General features: G+C 54.3%; 1 protein-coding gene and 1 long non-coding RNA gene across 3 annotated transcripts in view; both read left to right on the top strand.

The window, feature by feature from the left end:
- Positions 1-6720: 6720 nt before the first annotated feature.
- Zic5 (Zic family member 5) lies at positions 6721-13225 on the top strand. Its single transcript, XM_021644835.2, has 2 exons — positions 6721-7970; positions 11405-13225. Exons 1-2 carry the CDS (start codon positions 6842-6844, stop codon positions 11842-11844), a joined length of 1569 nt encoding a protein of 522 aa, XP_021500510.1. The 5' UTR covers positions 6721-6841; the 3' UTR covers positions 11845-13225.
- Positions 13226-19280: 6055 nt separating this feature from the next.
- LOC132656539 (uncharacterized) overlaps positions 19281-20507 on the top strand; it is a 67255-nt gene continuing 66028 nt past the window's right edge. Inside the window, exon 1 of one of the 2 annotated variants that reach the window (XR_009594319.1) lies at positions 19281-19557. This is a non-coding gene — a long non-coding RNA (uncharacterized LOC132656539). The remainder of the gene's footprint in view (positions 19558-20507) is intronic. The other variant, XR_009594318.1, reaches the window with a different exon arrangement.

The following is a 20507-nucleotide window of genomic DNA, read 5'->3' as shown; positions in this document are numbered from 1 at the left end:
CAGCTCCAGCTCTCCTCTCACTGCAGGAAACAGAAGAGCTGAGCCAAGTTCAAAGTCACGTCTCGGGCCCCTCTCAAAAGTGTTTTATTTCTCGGCAAACCGAAAAAAAAAAATCCCTTTTCCTTCTTGACAGTTTTTTTTTTTTTTGAAGGAAGGAAGGAGAGGGAAAAGCGAGACAGGGAAAGAGAACAAGGGTGTGTGTGTGTGTGTGCGCGCGCGCGCGCGTGTGTGTGTTTGCGGGAACGCAAAGGCTTTCAGGATTGTTGCCTCTAAAGTAGCCTCGGGTTCCTTAGCAGAAGGATGGAAGGAAGGAAGAAGGGAAAAGAAGGCAGGCAGACACCGTGAGAGAATCAGTTTTTTCAACAGGTTTCTAGAAGGGCAGATTTGCACTGGTGTCAAACTCCCCAAACCGGAAACTGTCGGCGCTGGGAAGCACGTTCTTTCTTTGTAAGTTTCTCCAAATTGTTCTTCACAAACACGGCAGAACCTGCACGGGCGAAACCTCAGCTTGTGGCTGAGGAGGATGTCTGCCCTGGGATGCTGGCGAGGGCATCTTTCCCGGCAAGTGGAGACAATCAAGGCGCAATCAAAAATCCACGGTGTGTTTACAAAAGGGAAAATAGCGGTGAGGGGAAACGAACCCCCCAAATGTCCTGGCATAATGAGCACCTCTCTCGCTCTGTGGGCCTCTGAGTGCTGTCCACTGGACCTCTCTTAGCGTGACGTGCACACACAGAAGAACAGTGTTTTCACTCACTGTGTTCTCACACAAAAAGGTAGACAGGAGGGACAGCACGCACTTCCGTCCACTGAATGTGTTATGGTGACCCTTGCCCCAGTAACATACAATTTTTTTTAATTTTTATTTTCCTTAAAGAAAGGAGTAAAAATGGGGAAGAGGAGCTGTGAGGAAAAGCATGTAATGCATTGTTTTTATATCTTAAGCCAAAATAATAATAGTTGTAGTAATGATAATAAAACAATAATAATAAAATCTTGCTTTTTACAGAGCTCTAGCACCACCATCACCTATATCAGAGTCAAAATTCAACAAGATTTTAAGTTGAAGGTTGCTTTTGATTCTGCTTTCTCAGCTACTCCTGGGTTGGGTGACCCCTGACCCATCAGAGACCACGTGTGTGCTCTGGGAAGCCCCTCTGTAAGGCCCACCTAGAACAAAAGCCTTTTGTGGTGACTTTGACAATAAAGGTGTAAAGTAAAAGAAGAGGAAGTTGTGAAAATCCGAGCCAAGGCTGCAACTGTTCAATAACATTAAGAACTAGAGCCTGAGTGAAGATCTCATGAGAGAAAGCTCGTCCATGTCTTCATCTCTTTTTTCTTTATAGTTAAACTCTGTAGTTGAACTAATTTTTTAAAAACTCAAATATAAAATATGTATCCACCAGTAGTTTAGTGACAGGGTTGCAAACACTTTTGTACTTGTCAGAAAGGGGGTGAAAAGCCATCAGCACTCCAGACCCCCCAACTGGGTGACAGTAATTGTAGTTTAGGAAAAAAAAAAAAGACAGAGAACAGAGAACTAATTGTCTTTGCCTCATCTCTTTTCCTTAGAAGTGTTTTTAATGCTGCAAAACAAAACAACATCAAACAGAAAAGCCAAAACAAACAAACAAAAAGCAGGAGGCCGTGGCACGCATGTTTAATTATTTTGAGGATTGCCATCTTCGGGCCTGGGCCGACCTGGGGCCGGCAGAGAGCGGCTTCCCAGTAAAGCACAGTGTTACTGCTCTAGACTTTGTAATACAGTTTCTGCTGTCATTCATAAATAACAGCGCCATATGTCCACCGTATTGCTTACACAAGGAAAGCCATCAACGCGTCACCACTTGATTTATCTCAGCAGCTTCTTCAAATATGGAAGTGCAGATACTGAAGGGGTGGCTAGAGGGGGAGCAGCGCCCAAAGTTTAAAGTAACTAAATACATTGCTGCTTCTGCTTGCTTCTTTATCTGACTTCCAAGATAGCCAGGGGTGACAGCTGAAGAAATTTTAGGCCTAATTTAATTTTTTTTAAAAAAGGCTGTTGTGTGTATCTTGACCATGAAGAAACATTCTGAGGTTCTTACTTGCTGCTTCTGAACATTTCTTAGGACACATTGGTGTGTTTCTCAAGAAAACCCCAATCCTGATGGTCAAACGAAGGTCTAAGACTTTCTCAGACAACATCTATCTCTAACTGTAAAGATAATTTTGATACAAATGGGAACATTCGGCCACAGGCACACAACCTATCTTTGGTACTGTAAAAGGAAGTTGATCATTTCTTCAGCAGCTTCTCGGTGCACACGTCGAGTGGATACAGGATGGGACTAGCTTTTCACTGCCCGAAGGACTCAGATAACAAGACACACACACACACACACACACACACACACACACGCACGCACGCGCGCGCACACACACACACACACACACACGCACCACTCTCCACCCAGCACTGTGGTCTCAGGAACACAGAACTTTTGTCTTGGCGTCCTCATCACGCTCTTGGGTGTGTCACGGGGATCATAAAATACATTTTTGGCCTCCCTCACACCGCACGTGTCCGTGGAGTCGGATGACTGTGGAGCTGAGGAGGGTGGGGAAGAGACAGTCCTCGGGGAGAGGGAGATGCTCAGAGGCTGTGAATTGCCACTGGGCAGTTTTGAGGACCACGGTCTCTTGAGCCCGTCTGAGCCTCCATGCCAGCCTGATTTCAGCCGCAGGGGGAGTGGAGAACCCTGGTCCCCGTCCGGAGAGGGAGGGCTTGCTGACTCCAGCCAGGCCGTGCTGCCGGGAAGCCTGCGCACCCGGTTTGGGGGAGCCCGCGAACACGGTCATCCTCGCCTGCCTCCACAGGCTCCGCTAAGACGACGGCCTGCTGGCCCGCCTGCCTCTCTGGCTCCGGCTGTAGGGGAGCCGCGAGGACCACCGTCTGATGGCCGTCTCCAGGCCGCCTGGCTTGAGCATCCCTTGGCACTCCCGCCCACCTTCCCGTCCTTGTCCATCCACGTGGGCCCCACTCGCCCTTGAACCCGCTTCTGACACAACCCAAAGGGCCCTAGAGTTTGCACACCAGCCCGGCACCCAGCCCTTGCGCCAGGAGGCTGACTCTCAGAAGCCACGCGGGACGGCGAGCCGTAAAGCAGCTTCAGGGTCAATAAAAGGCATCGCGCGGGGTCCCCCAAATGCCCCTGCCCTCCCGCCTGGAGAGACAATCAGACAAAGGCTCCAGGGCCAGGAAATGTCCAGTTCACTTCCCTTAGAGCTTATTAATTGACCACACCCATCGTAGGAAACTTGGCCGTGTGGAGGGAGGCGTGCAGGGCACCTGGAGCTGGGAGACGCCGCCCTGCCGCCCAGCACCCCCGGGCGCCCCAGTTCTGCAGCCTTCAGGCAGCTAAGCTGCAGCTTGGCTGGCGGATTCCCGCCGCCCGGTAGTGGTCTGAGCCCTCCACCTCCCCGCGCCTTTGTTTGGGGTGGGGTTGGGGGGGCTGAAAGTAGTTGGGGCTCCCGGAACCAATGTGAGGCCCCCAGATCCCCCGCTGCCTCCAGCACGGGTGTCTCCAAGGCTAGCTGTCTCTGCCTTCACACGCGGGCCTCTGCAGCACCAAGTGCAGACCAGAGCATGAGTTTGGGGAGGCGGCCCTGAGGCCCGCTTCCGCCATTAGAATAGGCTAACCCACAGAAGAGGGGGCAAGCAGCACGCCCATCGCTCTCTGCTGTGGAAACCAGCACACTAGTCTCTCCAACGCTCTGGAAACTTGGTTTTTTAGCAAGTGTGACAGTTACTGGGTCCTTGGAAAGTCAGGATTTAAGAGGGTCTGGCTTTGGCTCCCAAATAGCTGGAAAAAGAACCAGCGCACCTGGGAGCAAGGAGGTCATCACAATGACAAAAGGCGCGTCTACAAAATAAAAGCCCTTTATCCAGCGCGGCCAGCCCGGAAATCCACGGCCAGCCTTCCTGATGGCCAAGTGGCTGGGCCTATTCTCAGGGTTAATTGGCAAGCGGTTTATTGGCGCCTTATTGGTGTTGATTGAAATTTTGGTCCCCAGCCCTTTCTTTTAAGAATTAGCATCTCAAGTCGATTTACCTGAGTCAATTATCTTTTTAGGGTTTGGGTTTGGTCGTAAATTTGAATATTCATTAAACTCATTTAGTAAATATTCCCTTTCCAGTCACCTCCCAAATCTCTGTTATTTCCTAAGGAAGCACTTTCTTTCTTTTCTTTTCCTTTCTTTCTTTCTTTTTAAAGCTCCCATGAAAAGAAATTGATCAAGGAGCTATATTTGAATTAAGACATATTAAATCGATGACAGATACATATCATGCTGTGTTTAACAAGAGCTGTACACGGAGGCGGGTTCCAGATCCCACACGGTTCTGCTGTAGCATTAGTCACATTTTACAACCTTTGCTTCATGCCTCCACCCATTAAACCATTAAATTTCAGCAATTCAATAAAACAAAGTAGTTATAATTTTGACAAAAAGCTATTTTGAAGGGGCTGGAGGTACCCATTTTATTACACAATAAAATTGCTCAACAGTCTATATTATAAACTAGGTCGCACTTATTTTCTTTATTCACTTTTTTGGGGTTGGCTTGTTTCTGCTGATAACCTGCAGAAGGGAACTCAGAACCGTCCTTACTGCCACTATGGACATCCACTGCCAAGAGGTTGAAATGAAGGAAAATGATCTGCAATGTCCTTCAAGGAAATGCAGACAGGGGTAATAATTCCCGTGTGACACTTGCTTTATATATCATCTGTAGAGAAGGCACCGTGCCCCACCAACCTTCCCATGGTTGGCTCAAGATGTTTGAGTCTCTGAAACAAGTCTTCAAAGAATTCTCCCCAAACACAGATGTGGATTTGCTCACTGATACTATGTGTGTGTGTGTGTTTCTGCTCATGCCCTTTCATTTTCCCTAGATCTAAACTTAATTTAAGCAAAAAGGAAAAGGCATTTGGAATGTGCTGGCATGATTGTTTGCTTGTAAGAGAAGTGACATTCCCAGGGTTCCTAGGGACTTTTCCTCTGCAGCATGGTGCAGGCCGATGTCGATGGCACTAGCAAAGCAGCTCTTCTGAAATATTTCTTTCTTTGGAGGACTATGAGTTGATGACAGCTTTTTGGGGCCTTGAGCTTTGCTCAAGCTGCAAACAACTTAAGCTTAAAGATGGTTTCCGGCTCTTCTGCCCCTACCCTCCACCAGCCCATTCTCCACCTCTGGCTGTGTGTGGAGTCACGTTCAACTCATCATCGCTGCTTTATAAATGATTTTTTTGAAGGGAAAAAATATTTTTGCTTGAATTTTAGCATTTTAGAACATCACAAAATTAAGAGTGTTATTTAAAAAAAAACAACAAATGACACTTGGGAGACTGAAACTTCTCTTTAGGGGGTGTCTCGCGGTTTCTTGCCCGACCCCCCTCCATGATACAAGTACCTGCTTATAGCTGTAAAAGCTTCTTTGGTGGCAAATGGGGTAGCATTCGCTAAAACCTGGGCCGTGACATCCGAGTTTCTTCGAGCATGGCGTTTCGGTTTAAGAAGGAGGAAGCCTATTCTATTAATAGAGAAATAGGTTAGATACTTACTGGTTCTAAAGTATCTTATTTGGCCTAGTCTAACTTGTGGTCCTTTTGTGGAAACTGAGGCACATGAGTGGAGTGCGTTCTGGGCAGGAAGGAGGAACTCCGCTTAAAGGGCATCTATTTAACAGCCTCACTTGGGAGGGGCGTCGCTGGCCTGCCCGGGCAGAAGTCAGCTTTCTCCCCCTCCACACCGGACCTCCCGCCCCAGGGAGCTCTAACCCGGAGGGGCGGACCTAGAACCCATGGGTCGTGGTTACTTCTTGAGCTCCTTCCTTTGAACCGTGTTGAACACATGAGCTAAAAGGTCGAATCCAGACTGTTCCTTGGGGGGAAACGCACTGTATACTTTTTTGACTTTGGTATTTTGCCAAGCTCCATCCAGTTGTTTTGTGACCAGGATAGTTTAACGTCCCTCCTCTAGTCTGCCCGCCACGTGGCCCGGGAGCTGACCACACAGGAGTTTCTGGCATCGCTACGGAGGCGGTAGCTAGATGGCCGGTCGGTCCGGAGAGCAGCCGAGGGAGGAGCCGTCGGCGCTCGGGTCCGGGGATCCTCCTCGGCCGACCCGCTCCAACCTCCGCTTTGCCCTTGCTCGGAGGTCCCGGAGCCCTGGCCAGCGGCTGGACCCTGGCCCGGAGCTCGCGGACGACCTGCGCCGGGCGCGGGGACCGGGCGCGCGGGACGGCCGCAAACTTTCTGCTAGCGCAAGTTGGGCGTCCGGGGCAGCGCGGCCGCGGGTCCGGGGGCGGGGGCCCGAGCGGGGGCGCCGGCGGCCGGGAGACGGGGGCGGTTCCCCGCTGGGCCGGGAGCCCGAACCCGAGCCAATCGCGCCGCCGAGGCGGCTGCCAATCACAGGGCTCGCTCCAATCCCACTCGCGCCGATTCCAAAGCCTCGGTCCCGCTGTGCGGCGCGAACGTGGTGCCGGCTCCGCCACTCGCCGGAGGGCGGAGTGGGGACGGGGACGGTCGGCCACCGCGCCACAAGTTAGAGAGCGCCCAACACACTCACGTTCCTGGAGGCGGGAGCGGACGCCCGGGCAGGGTGCACGGGCTGGCGGCGGTCCGCCCGGGGCCCCCTAGAGCGCCAGGGGCCGGCGCCGGGAGCGGCAGCGCCCGCGGCTCGGGGCATGGCGGGCCCCGGCGCCCGGCCCGCGCGCCCTCGCCCACCGCCGCGCCGCCAACGCGCGCCTTCGCCCGCGGGAACCGGGCGCTGACACAGCGCGGCACGGCCCAGGCGCATGGCGCAGGCCGGCCCCCGCCCACCGCCGCCCGCGCTCCCGGGGCAGCCCCCGGCCTCCGCGCCCGCCGCCCCGGGACCGCTCCCCGGCGCCCGCGCCCTCCCCGGCGCGCAGGCCCCGGCGCCCCCGCCCCCGGCCCCTCCTCTTCCTCCCTCCCGGCCCCCCGCGCCCCCTCCCCCGCCCCCTCCTCCTCCTCCTGCCCTCTCGGGCTGCACCGCCACCAACAGTGGCGGCGGCGGCAGCAGCGGCAAAGGCCACAGCAGGGACGTCGTGCTCCGGAGGGACCTCTCGGCCGCGGCCCCCGCGGCGGCCATGCACGGGGCCCCGCTCGGAGGGGAGCAGCGGGGCGGCGGCGGCTCCCCCCGGGCCCCGACCCCGCCTCCGCGGCCGGCCGGCGCGTTCCTGGCGGCCAGCGGCGCCTACGCGGCCCGGGACGGCGGCGGCCCCGCGCTCTTCCCCGCGCCGCGCGACGCCCCGGGCGCCCCGGCCGGGCCCCCGCTCAACGGCCAGATGCGCCTGGGGCTGGCGGCGGCCGAGCTGTACGGCCGCGCGGAGCCGCCCTTCGCGCCGCGCTCGGGGGACGCGCACTACGGCGCGGTGGCGGCCGCGCTGCACGGCTACGGCGCCGTGAACTTCAACCTGAGCCTGGCGGCGGCCGCGGCGGCAGCGGCGGCGGCGGCGGCCGGGCCCGGGCCCCACCTGCAGCCGCACGCGCCGCCCCCGGCGCCCCCGGCCGCGCCGCGCCCCCCGCGCCTCCCCGGCGCGCCCGCGGCCTTCCTGCGCTACATGCGGCAGCCAATCAAGCGGGAGCTCCTCTGCCAGTGGCTGCAGCCCGAGCCGCCGGCCGCGCCGCCGCCCGCCACCCGGCCCTGCTCCAAGACCTTCGGCACCATGCACGAGCTGGTCACGCACGTCACGGTGGAGCACGTGGGCGGCCCGGAGCAGAGCAGCCACGTCTGCTTCTGGGAGGACTGTCCGCGCGAGGGCAAGCCCTTCAAGGCCAAGTACAAGCTCATCAACCACATCCGCGTGCACACGGGCGAGAAGCCCTTCCCCTGCCCGTTCCCGGGCTGCGGCAAGGTGTTCGCGCGCTCCGAGAACCTCAAGATCCACAAGCGCACTCATACAGGTGGGTGTCGGCCCGCGCGGCGCCCGCACATGTGGCGCCCCCGCTCCCCCCCCCCGTGAACAACTGAGCCGAGGGCGCGCGCGGGCAAGAGCCTGGGGGAGCGCCCGGTGCCACCCCGCCCCGGGCAGCGGGCCTCGTGGGAGCGGCGCGCGGGACCCCAGGCGGTGGGAGGCTCGGGGCCTCGCGCCCCTCACACCAGCCGCTCGCTCCCGTCCACCCTCGCGGGCGCGCGGGTCACACCAGTTCACACAGCCCTGACCTGGTGTGCTCCTGGGACCCCCGCGACCTCCTGGGCACGGCGGCCTCAACGTTGATTTACATAACCTCAAGCACCGACTCCCACCCCGAGGGCGCCAACCGCCGAGGGCCGGGCCCTGGAGAAGCCGGCCTCTGCCCTTCAGGGGAAGGTTCTAGACCAGTGAGGGCGCCTTCCCCGCGTCGGTAAGGCCTGCCCGTCTGGGACTGGGAGAGAACTCCCAACTATCGCCGGGAGGGTCCTCCTCCCACTGGACCACACGCGCGCACACACGCACGCACCACCCTCCGTGGCCCTGCCGAGGGGGCGCTGAGGCCTGGCGGTGCGGGTCGAGCCCCGGAGGTGCTTTGGCCCTGGAGAATCAAGACCGCGCCGGGCTAAAGCGCCGTGGGGCGCGACTACGGCCTAGATTTATACGAGACACGATATTGCTCCTCCGAGGACCCTTAGGTCACCTGAGTTTACATCCAACAGTCACTTGACTGATTTATCGGCGCATCAGGGCGGCAGAGGCGGCCCCAAGCGCAGGCCCCTCCGCGGGGCCCGCCGGCCGAGGTCTTTAAGAGAGCAGCCTGGTTCCAGCGGTCCCAGGCTGCGGCCCCGGGCCTAGATCCTGGGGACCTACACCTTGCAGGCCCCCCAGTGGCCCGGGAACCCACAGAGTGATAAGACCAGCCAGAAGTACGTTTCCCTTAGAGGCTTCCTCCTCCTTTCCTAACCCGGATCAATCCTTCTTAATGATTTTTCCAAATGGAAACTTCCCTGGAGACCCTCGTAAAAACGCGCAGGGGCTCAGCCGGCCGCAGGCTCTGCTCAGCCGGGGCCGGGGGAACCCTCAAAGGCAGTGCGGCAGGCTCTGGGCCCCCTCCGCGGCCCTGGCCTCGGGAGAAGAGTGGGCCCGGAGGCTGCTGGCAACTGACCAGGGAGAAACTGGCCGGCTCGCGTCGTGGCCTTTGGGTTCCCACGGGACAGGTTGCCCTCTGACCCCATCGGTGGCAGCCAGTGCAGGATTTTCTTTCTGGTTCCACGCAGCGGGGACGGTTACATTTCCCGTTCCCACTCCCAGAGGCTGAGTGGAGCTGGTGGGGTGCCCCTGGAGAGGGGTGCTGGCACCCCGGATTCGGTTCCTAGCGAGCCTAGTGTTTGGCTGTGCCGGGCCTTTCTGAGCCATTGTGTCCAGAGAGAGGCCGCTCCACTTCCTCCCCTCCCTGTAGTACTGCCTTCCCTTTGTGGGGTTATCTAGGATCCCAGAGCAGATGGATCAAAGGGCTAATCCCCAGGCCACTCCCGAGGGCCTGCTTCCTGACCCACGTGCCCTCAGCTGCGTTTATAACCTGTGTCTGGCTGGTGTCAGAGGAGTTGGCCAGATTTAGGCGATATCTTACGGCCATATTACACGGCTTTCTTACAAACACTAAGTCTCCAAAACTGTGCGTAGTTCAGTTCTGTCGGTGTCTGCAGCATGAACGTTGAGGTCACCCAGCCTTCCCAATAGGCCTTGCTGGGCCTGGAGACAGCGGGTGCTGTTCAGTTCTGTCTAGCTTGTTTTTCTCGCCCACCGCTGCCCCTTATTGCCTTGCCTTCCATGCTCCATCTCCTTCCTCTTCCAACCCAAGATAGGTAAGCTGCCCAGAAACACAAGAAGTTTGAAATGCAGTGCATTGACTTAGCACGCATAAAGCCAAGTAAGCCTCTATACTGAAGTGCTGTTGTATGTATAAATACATAATGATACATGTTTTTTTATGAATTATGCAGGACATAATATACTATGATAAAGAGGCTTGCCTTGGACCTACAGGATAACACAGAAATCCTGACATCCATATTCTGGTAGGGAGGGGTTGGTTTTGTTTTATTTCATCCCATCTGTAGAGAATTTGCAAAGGATATTATTATCATTGTGACTTGTGTCCAGTCATAGGTTAGCGTAGGAAGTACATTTCAAGAACAACTCATTTCATTTTTAAACAGTATTTCCAGTTAGGGAAAGTAATATTTCAGGCATTTAAACACTTTCAGTCTTGTTATCATTCTCTGGCATTGGAGCAGTTAACATTGATGAAATACGAAAGGAAAAAAAAAGACTTCATTGAAATATTTGTATAGAAAAAATAAGAATTACCCATAGAAATTTATTCCTGTTGTCTTTTTTGAAACATTATCCAAAACAAAGAATGTTGCCCTGGGTTCAGCGGTGTCTGAGAGCTGCGGGTTTTGTTTTTTTCTTTTTTAATCCTTACAATGGAACAACAAAAAATTAGTATGAAACAGTATTGTGGGGTGACTTGTTCCGTTTGGGACCTGAATACATCAAGCTTATAGCTGCTGAGAGGGAAAACTCAGAATCTAACCTGTTGTCTTCTTGTTTATAAACCAAAGTGATGTGGCTGGATTCCCCTGGCTGCGGTGGTTCTGACTGTCAGGGGCGAGGAGGATGGTCGGAGGAACTTTCCTCGGGCACAGGGTGGGCTGCTGAGGCCGTGGTGTCTGCTGTGTCCACTCTGCTCTGTTCTGCCGGGCTTGCACCCCCTCTTGTCCCTCGGGGTCGTGGGGATGTTGGTGGGCTGCCGGTGGCCTGCCTTCCGCCCAGCCAGCCCTGTGAACTCTCAAGGTGGGGTCGTGTTTCACGGGTGTCTTCATCTCTACGAGTGGAGTGCTTGGCTTTTCCTCTTTCTTTCCCCGTAAGTGACATCTAGGAAGGTTCTCAGACAAAAACCACTGTCGTCTCGCTGTGAGCTTAGTGTATACGTCCATGTTTGGATCTCCTCCGTTCTCGCTCTGCACTCATGGTTGTGAAAGCGCGGTTTCGTTTACATGTTTTTCACAGGGAAAATGGCCCACTTGCATTTTTCTGCTTCTGAACTGGTGGGGGTGGGGTTAGCGTGGAGGTCCTGGTGGCGCATCCTGGCCCTCAGCTGTCACTCTGAGCTCTCTGCTGCTATGGGGCTGACATCTGGTCCCTCACAGCCCAACTCTAAGCGAAGCGTCCAGCCGGGTGGACACAGGCCAGTCCTCGCAGCGGCTGCTCCGTTGCATGCCTGGAGCAGCGTAGTTAGGAACAGGGCTGCAAGTTGCCCCTTAGGAGCAGGGGAGAGGGGCCCCTAGTTCTGTTCACGGCTTCTTCCAGTGAGAGGCCTGGAAGGCCATTGTTCACCTTTCCTGTGTCTTGTTACAGGGGAAAAGCCTTTCAAATGTGAATTCGATGGCTGTGACAGGAAGTTCGCCAACAGCAGTGATCGGAAGAAACACTCCCACGTGCACACCAGCGACAAGCCCTACTACTGTAAGGTCCGAGGCTGTGACAAGTCCTACACCCACCCCAGCTCCCTGAGGAAGCACATGAAGATACACTGCAAGTCGCCCCCTCCCTCCCCGGGAGCCCTCGGCTACTCCATGGGGACCCCAGGCTGCGACAGCCTGTCCCCCGTTCTGGACACAGCCAGGAGCCGCTCCAGCACGCTGTCCCCTCAGGTCACCAACCTCAACGAGTGGTACGTTTGCCAGGCCAGCGGGGCCCCTGGCCACCTCCACACGCCCTCCAGCAATGGGACCACCTCCGAGTCTGAAGACGAGGAAGTGTACGGGACCCCTGAAGTCGTGCGGACGCTCCATTAGAACCACCACTGCGTGAGACAGGGTGCCGGAACCCTCTGACTGCACCCTAACCTGAGACAAACTGGCTCAGGCTTCCACCGGCTCCTGTTAGTCCTATTTATTCAGTATGAAACCCTATGGTGTTTGTACATTTGATTAATTTAATTAAGATATTTGGTTGGGGTTTTGTTTTGTTTTTCCTTTCCTGTTTCTCCTAAAAAAACAAAAACAAAAACAAACAAAGAAAACAGAACAGGAAGAGGGGCGTAGCTCCGTGGTAGAGCACCTGCCCTCTGTGCACGAGGCCCTGGGCTCAATTTCCGGCAGTAACAGCAAATAACAAACAGCCAAGCTGAGCTTGTACATTGCAGGGGGCCATCCTGGAGGCCGATTCTATCAAGGAAAATGAGGGAAGGAATTGAGACATACACTGCCAATACAATATATGTGCACACACACGCCTGTGTTGTGTGTCCAGTATTAGGTCAGAGGTTAGCACAGCAGCCAGGCCCTCTGTGTGTCCTGGAGTGCCTCTTGGATGCCTCAGGCACTGGCATGAGGGCTGCTTTTGAGCCTCTTGATTGTAAAACACACTTTCTGCACTGACAATAGATCCTGGACTGTGCCTGTGTCTAAAAGGTTTTGTATAACAAACAAACAAACAAACTTTGGTTTCTAATATCATTTTAATTCCTGTGCTTTTCTTATTGCCCTCACCGTGACATGCTATTTTTATACAGGATTGTTCCGTCAGTGTCTTTCCTTACGTGGTTTAAAAACAGAACAGCCAGCGGCGTGCAGACACCCTCACACAGCTCCATAAACCGTGCTACTGTGACTGTTCAAGCAGAGGTACAGGAGCTGTGAGACAGAAAACTGGGAAACTGATCTTTTATAAACTAGAAGGAATTCAAGTGCTCTCTTTTTCCTCTGCTGGGTTGTGTTGTTTTGATTTTAAATCGGGGATTTCAGATGCCTCCTTGCTGTGCCCAAACATGAGGGATGGTAGGAAGCTGTATTTTTGACCACAAGGTCTTCAGGATGCCAACATGCACAGGGAGGTCTGTGGTGTCAGAGTGCCAACCTGACCATTTTTTAAAGCTTAGGCCAGCTCCTCGTTTGTGCTACTTTATCAACCTTTTTTTAAAAATGTCTTTGTTTTTAATGAATTTTCCTTCATCTGTGACATGTCATCTGAAAATGACAGTGTAAAGTATATGATTTACATTATAAGAGGAGGAGTTGCTATACATGATAAAAATTTTAAAAGGTTTATAGTTGCCACCAAACACTCAATGTGTGACCTTTGCCAGAGCTGTCAAGCCAGGATGCAAAGGGTCAAGGACCCAGGACAATAACTCTTAATTTCTGTTCAGTTGTTACAACACATGTCCTGTGCAAACTGTAGCCCTTCAGAAACATCACACACGTACTAAGGTACCCATTTATCCTCAGAGACCCTGAAGACACCCCCATGATTTGTAGAAATTTGTTTTGTGTGCTGTGAGTGGTTGATGTAGTCTTGTCATTGTTAATAACTTGTCTGTGAATAGTTTTATTTGTACAGTTTTTAATTAATTTATTTTTAGAGATCCTTTTTCTGGAAGAGTTCAAAGCACACCAAAGAAATATATTATACATTTTGGTGAAAGATTGTCATTTATGATCCATGGTTTATTTAAGAAAAAAGAAGGAAAGTGGGAAAATAGAAACTATATTTTTGAGCTTACTTGAATGGACAAGGTAACGTGAAACCTTGACGCTCTTCCTGCATGCCTTTGCCTCACGTCGGTGAGATTATGGGTAGTTTGTAGAGATAGTACGGTGCACGGTGCTGTTGGTGGACACCCTTCAGTGTTGTCTTCAGATTCTTACAGTGAACACGAAACATGCAAACCCTCCTTTACAGAGAGAAAGACCTACAACTTGAATACAAAATAATTCTACACTTAAAAAGTTTGACTTTTCCTGATATTCACTTTCTAAGTCCTTTCAAATAGAAAAGGTAAGGTATGAACTTGAGTGGGATAATTTATGTACTGTAAACTTGTTAGAACAAAATATTCCTGATGTATAATGAGTTGTTTTATTTATACAACTTTTTCAATGGTAGTTTGCACTATTCTTTATCATGCTACAGGTTTATTTATTATGAAACAAAGGAATATGTATTTTATGTATTTTGCCATGCATAGGTTAATGCCACAGATTTATTGGTTCCTGATACACTGAAAATAAAACCTTGAAATGTGTACCTCCATGAGCAAGCGGGCAGGAATGGTGGTGGACAAATGTAATAAAGGCATTTTTCCTATGTACTGCTACTTTTACCCAATGGCATTCCTCCATTCTTCCAAGGCAGAACAGCTGCAAAGTGGTGGACACTGACTTACACTTCCCTGCTTGCATCCGCTCCCAAAGCAAGGGGGAGGGCACGGCCGGGAGCAGTGGGTCCGGGCCTTCCCAGCGCTGCAGCCCTTTAATACACTTCCCCACGTGGTGGCCGCAGCCATGTTGTTCTGTTACTGCTTCATAAGTGTCATTCTGCTGCTGTTAGGAATTGTACATCATATCTGTTTTCTAATGGTCTTAGGTGACCCCTGTGAAAGGGTCATTCGACAGTGCCCTCCCCCCAGCACGCACAGGTTGAGAACCACCGATCTAGAAAGTCGAGAACTGTGTGTAAAAACGAATTCCTGCAGGTTACAAGTGCAGTTACACCAATCTCAGAGCCAGCTTCGTCCATTGAAGTTAGTGATGTGCTTGGTGGCTAATCACTGAACATTGATTAGTGAGCAGCACAGCAGGCCATGGGTGGGGGTGGGGCCAAGGTACGACTTTGGTTTATGTTGAGAGTGTAAATTAAGCTCAGCATTTTGGGGTAGGTATTTAACAATTCCTGCATGGTAACAAAATATTCCTGTTGCTCAGATTGGTGTGTTTGGCTATGCATGTTAGCAAGCCTAGCTGTTTACTTGTTTTTATGTTCGCCACTACAAAACGGATAAAAGGCAAGCATTTAAAAAACAATCACTAGTCACATCAATAAGCATTTCTCCAAAAGGTTATAGTGGCTTTTCAAAGTCAGGTCTGTTAAATGCAGTAAAGGTGAAACAGGTTGCCAAGAGTTGTTTTAAGCCTGATGACAATAACCAGCACACGAAGGAGAAAAACACTCGTAAATGAGGGCTTCAATCAATGGGAAAACTTACAGCTCTCTAATGAAGTTTCTTGTGAAAAGAAGGGTGACACAAAGCCCCCAAGACATGAATCATTCATGGGAGATAGAAAAGATAAAAGATGCCTGACAATGAGCAGGAGCTTGTATGGAGTGTATAAAACACGTTTCCCCTTCTTATTTTCTGCTTTAAAACGCACAATCTCCCGCTCCCAGCATCCTCTGTCCAGTCTATAGAGTTAAAATTGACCACTCTCGTCCTGAGCCACTTCAAAGTAATTTAGTCCAGAACGGAAGGCTTGGCGCTTGGACACTCTTCATGGTGTGTTAAGATTTCTATGGCAATTGGCAAGCAAGAAGCTCCCGTCTGAATATGTCTCAGAGAAAGCCACTTATTGACACTAAGTTGGCCATCATCAAAGACTTCATCTTCCCTCTGCAAAAATGTGGCCTTTGCAAACACTGAATCGGCTACCTTTGTTTTCCAGGCCAGGAGGCTCTTCAAACACACGGTTCTTGCTCCTTTATATGTTTCTCCTATTCAAATGTTTTTGGGTGAAGCGATGCTAGGAGAGCCTCGGGTACTTAGAAAGAGCTACAGGGTGGGAATTGTGTTCTCTTGGGTTGGAGGTGGCCACACAAGTGCCCCGGGGCCTGAAGGCCTTGCGGCTGGACCTGCCTCCTGACGCATGTGTCTCATCTTGTGGAAACTTCGGAAGACTTGTGCTTTTCTGAGTCATCTCCATCTGTGCTGTGACTCAAGGGATGCTGCCCCCACTGACTGCTTCAGGCGGTCTGGTTAGAGGAGGTTGAGAGGAGAGATGAATGCATTTCATCAGGTCATCAGGTGACCCAAGTGGTCACCTGAAATCACAGAAAACGAAAGTGATCGCAAGGCAAGCAGAACCATGCGGGCCAGAGAATCCAGCCTTCCAGTCCCGGCACTTCCTCCCTGCCATCTGCCAGCACTTTGCCCAAACACCACCCGTGACCTCAGGAGCCTTCCAAGCCTGGCAGGGGAGAGCAGAATCACAGGGCGAGCACCCTGTGGTGGCCAGCACACTCCCCTCCCTCTTATCGATCCCACGCCCACGCAGGGACACCCCAGGGCACACACTCACGCGTCACGCAAGCGCCTGATCAGGCAGGGAGCAGTTCAAAGGCGTGTTCTTTGATATTCAAACTAGTGTTTTTTATGGCATATCCACACAGAGCGTCAGAATTGCTATGGCAATGGGCAGGGCCAGGAGAGTCCAGGCAACGTGAGGCACTCGGTTAGGATACAGTTGCAGTGACCCTTGCTTTCATGGCCAGGTAGTTTAGTCAGTTCTCACGTCCTCAGAAGTGCACACGCGAAGATTATAAACCTAGGATATACACGCTCATAGCGTTCGTGTGAGCTTTCTGCTTGATGAGGGCTTCCCGATAGAGCCTCCCGGCTTGAAAGAGAGGAGAAAGAATGAGGGAAGGGGAGAAAGGCCAGTGGGGGTGGGGCAGTGATGTCAGAGCAGGGAGAGGGGCCGGGGCGCCCGGTCCCCACTACCTCTTCCTTCTCTCCCCACCTACGCACTTTTATTTGCAGAGCAATTGTTCTTTGTTTATTTAATACAAGTACTGCGTGAATAGTGAAAAATAAACACGATGAAAAATAACCAAACAGATGATTCCTCGGAGTGAAAAAGCCCGGACTTAATAAAAGTGCGAACAGTCACCGCTCAATGAGGAACGCTTTGAAGTGGAACTTATTGTGAGAGGGATATTCCAGGGTTGCCCTAACGACGCCGCTGAATCGAGAGCGCCCGCCTTTGTCAGCGATTTGTTCTCCTTTGCCGGGGTGCCCGGAGAAATTACTTACATGGGCTGCCTTAACGTGCGGCCTGCAAATCAGTAACTTTGCAGCTCAGACTTGCAGACGCCACTGGGCCATGGACAAAAAGAAGTCGGGGGAGGGGGGCGCACCAACCGTTCAGGCCGGGGCTGGGGGCTCGCGGGCGCGCTGGGGGCGGCAGATAAGAAGTGGCCTTACAGCCAGGACCCTCACCCGCGCTCCTCGGCGGCTCCGGCCCCTCCTGCGGCTCCCGGGCCCTCCAGCCAGGGGCGCTCTCGGGCGCGCGGGCCCGGCGCCCCACTTTCCCAGCAGCCCGGGCCATATTTAATAAGGGTCGTTTATCACTCGGGCGCTTTGAAGGATCGCCTCCAGCCCTGTGCCCATTAGAAAGGCGGAGGTGACATTTAAACTCCGTTTTCAAGGATCGCGGGGGGATTTCATTCAAAAGGCGACTCGTTTGTCTTAGGAGCTTGGAAACAACCCCCTTCTCCCTCCTTTTGACCACATGGCATAACTCAAAAACAATAGTTCAAAAGTGAAATGGCGGCGTGGTGTTCACCGGGAGACAGGCCCCCATCCAGCAGCGGAGAAAGGGCACTCCTGAAGACAATGCGCTTTTTGTGTCCGACCCTGTCACGAGGATTGTGTTGTTTGCTTTGGAGGCTGCGCCTGTTATACTGGCCTGAAAGTGCTTGTGTTAAACAAGAGTTATGAGTCATCCAAAACAACAAACATTTTGATTTTCTTTGCCTAAAGGGCTTTCCCTGGCCATGGGCACCGTGAAAAAATAATGTCCTTGCTGAGAAAGGAGCACCAGTAGTTGCATTCCAAGCGGGCGCATTAAATATTGAACGGCACGGGGAAGGAGCTTGTCGGGCACCCGGCCTCAGAGGCTGTCTTCAACTTTGTCTTCCGTGGCTGCTGCACTATTTAAGATGGTATTAATTAAGGCAACTTCGGATGCTGTGGAGCCGGCCGGCCCCTGGGCTGCGCTCCGTCAATGGGCCTGTGTCCCCACGCTCTGCTTTTGGGTTGGCTGAAATGTCACTTCTCATTTGCAGGCTGAGGAGAAGCGGCCATCCCACACGAAGGGCGGAATGCAGTCAGCAGCCTGGTTAAAAGAGTCTGAGGGATGGGGGGGAGGGAGGGCGAGGAGACCCACTCTGTGCCTTCCTGGGGCACAAGGTCACTTGGGTCTCCCGGTTTGGATACCCTCCTCTTTTTTAATCATTCCTGTGTGAGGAAAATTAAAACACCAACCCTACAAAAATCCATTACCCAGTATGGCTCCTACAAAAAAAGGAAAAACGTCTGGCTCAAACAGGCCTCTCGCTGCTCCCTGTAGGTCCCACCCACAGATCACAGATAAAGGCCTCCGGACCCCACTGCTACAGCGGAGGAAACCGAGTCCGTGCTGTGGCTCTGGAGGCACTTCCGTCAGTATTCTCTGAGGAACGAGAGCTGAGGGAGGCCCTCAGAGAGACCAAATGGCCAAACGGAAATTTATTTCAGCTTTATTTATTTACTTTGGAAATTTCTAGACAGGACAGAATAAAAAAAAGGAAGCCGGGTGTGCTGATTCCCAGCACATTTGATTTCCAGCACTTGGGAGGCAGAGGCAGGCAGATCTCTGAGTTGGGGGCCAGCCTGGTCTACAGAGTGAGTTCCAGGACAGCCATCCGGGATTACACAGAGGAACCCTGTCTTGGGGGGGGGGGCGGGGGAAGAGCTATAAATGAATCCATGCCTCCTTAACTGGTTGACTATGGCTTCTCAGGGAGGAAAGATGGAGTTGGCTGGCTGCAGAGGTCATCCTGGTAGACCGGCTTCGGGCCTGAAGCCCCCCTCGGCCCTCTCAGGGACCGGAGTCCCAGCTGAGCACAAGGCCCCGGGCAGCGGAGGGACCCGACGCACTTGCTGTCCGGGCCTGAGCGACCTAGACTCTTGCTGTCCGTCAGAGGGTGTAGGACTCCTAGCTGTAGGTCTCCGCGCACCCCTTGACCTTTCCGTCTTGGATGGGCGCCGTCCGTGCACGCCGAGGGCTGTCCAGCCTGTCGGACAGGAAGGTCACGTTTCCCACCAAGAGCCATGAGGTAGAGGACAGGAGGAGTCTGTGCCCTTTCGCCTCAAGACGGCCGCTGTGTTCTGGGGAACGGGAGGGCGAGAGGAACCCCTCCCGCAAGCCCTGAAGCGTGGGCCTAGGGCGCTCCCACCCTGTGGTACCTGTGGTAGCCTTAGGGCCAAGGTGTGACCGATTGGGCTAGGGTGCCCAGCCAAGAGGTGCTTCTCCCACGAAACCTAGGGCGGAAGCTGCTGGGCCCAAGCTCCCTCCCCGCTCCAGTGATTTTTTTTTTTTTTTCACTTTTACTCATTTTCCTACTCCACTATCCCTAGTTCCTCACCCTTTTTGTACAAACAGGGCTGAGCAAGGAAGGAAGAAAGGTGGCCTTTGACCTGAAACACACCCGCCAGCCCCGCCCCTGTCTGTGCACTGGGCACACACTTGGGTTCCAGGCTCCTTGCCAAGAGCGCGCGGGCACCCTGCGTGGCACACTGGCTGAAGTTCTTGCAAGAAGTGGCGGGTGGGTGAGGAAGGCGCGGTGGGCCGCGCGCGGGCCGCCGGCTGCTGGCAGAACGCGCAAGTTTCCGGGCTCCACTTCGCCACTGCTCGACCCGGGATCCCTCTGCGGAGGCCCTCGGGGGCCGGCGGCGGGCTGGGAGAGGCTGGGTAAGCGGGCCGGGCGGGGCGCGGGCGGGCGGAGGGTGCCGGGCCGGCGCTCGGGAGCGGGCGCGGCAGCTGCGGCTTCACCTATTAGCCCCGATGTCTTTCCGAGGAGCCCGGCGGAGTTAAACAGCCCACAATGGGCGCTCTGGGGCGCCTCCAGCCTGACCTCCACTCGGGTTTAATAGTTTCATAGGAACGTCATTAAATCAATTACTTAGTGAGCACATCATCATTTATTTGTAATTAGCAGCGAGGAGCGCGCTCTCCCCCCACGCCCAGCCCGCGGTCCGCGTCCCAGCGGGGCTGGCGAGTTGTGCAAGCACTTTTGTTTGCTTGAGTGTTGACTCCAGGCATTATTCGGCCGGGGTAATCTTTACATCTTAATCTAGCATTCAGGGGCGAAGGGAAAACACACAGGGCGCGGCCGGAGGCCAGCCCCGCGGCCCCAGCCGGCCCAGCTCAGCCTTCGCGGGACGCGTGAAGCGCCCCTCGGCGGCCGCCCCTTGTCCCCGGGGCAGCGAGAGCAGGGGGCGGCCGGGCCCGAGGACAGCGGGGGCAGGAAGGCGGGGCGGCCGGCCCGAGGAGAGCCGCCGGCGGAGCGAGCCGGAGCCCGCGAGCACAGAAGGAAGGGCGCTCGGGTGAGGGCGGCGCTGGGGGCCCGCGCGTTTGCGCGTGTCCATGAGTGTGAGCGCGGGCTGCGCGGCGTTCCACGCACCGGGCAGAGCTGGGACCCGCGCTGCGGCGGGGGCCAGAGGCGCGGGCCTGGCGGCGCGAGGGGCGGCAAGAGTGCTGGTGTGGAGGCTGCGGCCTGGGGGCTCACGACCACCGCGGTGTCCCCTCCGCAGGAGTACACGCGCGACCCTGCCCAGGCCCGCGCTCAGCTCCGCAGCTCCGGCTGCCCAGCCAGAACGTGGGCGCCACGCCCCCGCGTGCTGCTGTGGGGCCGGTCCCAG

This window comes from Meriones unguiculatus, chromosome 9 (genome assembly GCF_030254825.1).
Source record: "Meriones unguiculatus strain TT.TT164.6M chromosome 9, Bangor_MerUng_6.1, whole genome shotgun sequence".
Lineage (NCBI taxonomy): Eukaryota > Metazoa > Chordata > Mammalia > Rodentia > Muridae > Meriones > Meriones unguiculatus.
This window is presented reverse-complemented; position numbering and strand designations above follow the sequence as displayed.

Bases quoted from the DNA above. Each gene is read 5' to 3' on its own strand.
- Zic5 (XM_021644835.2), top strand. From the start codon at position 6,842: ATGGCGCAGGCCGGCCCCCGCCCACCGCCGCCCGCGCTCCCGGGGCAG. The intron at 7,971-11,404 runs GTGGGTGTCGGC...GTCTTGTTACAG, and splicing joins CCACAAGCGCACTCATACAG to GGGAAAAGCCTTTCAAATGT.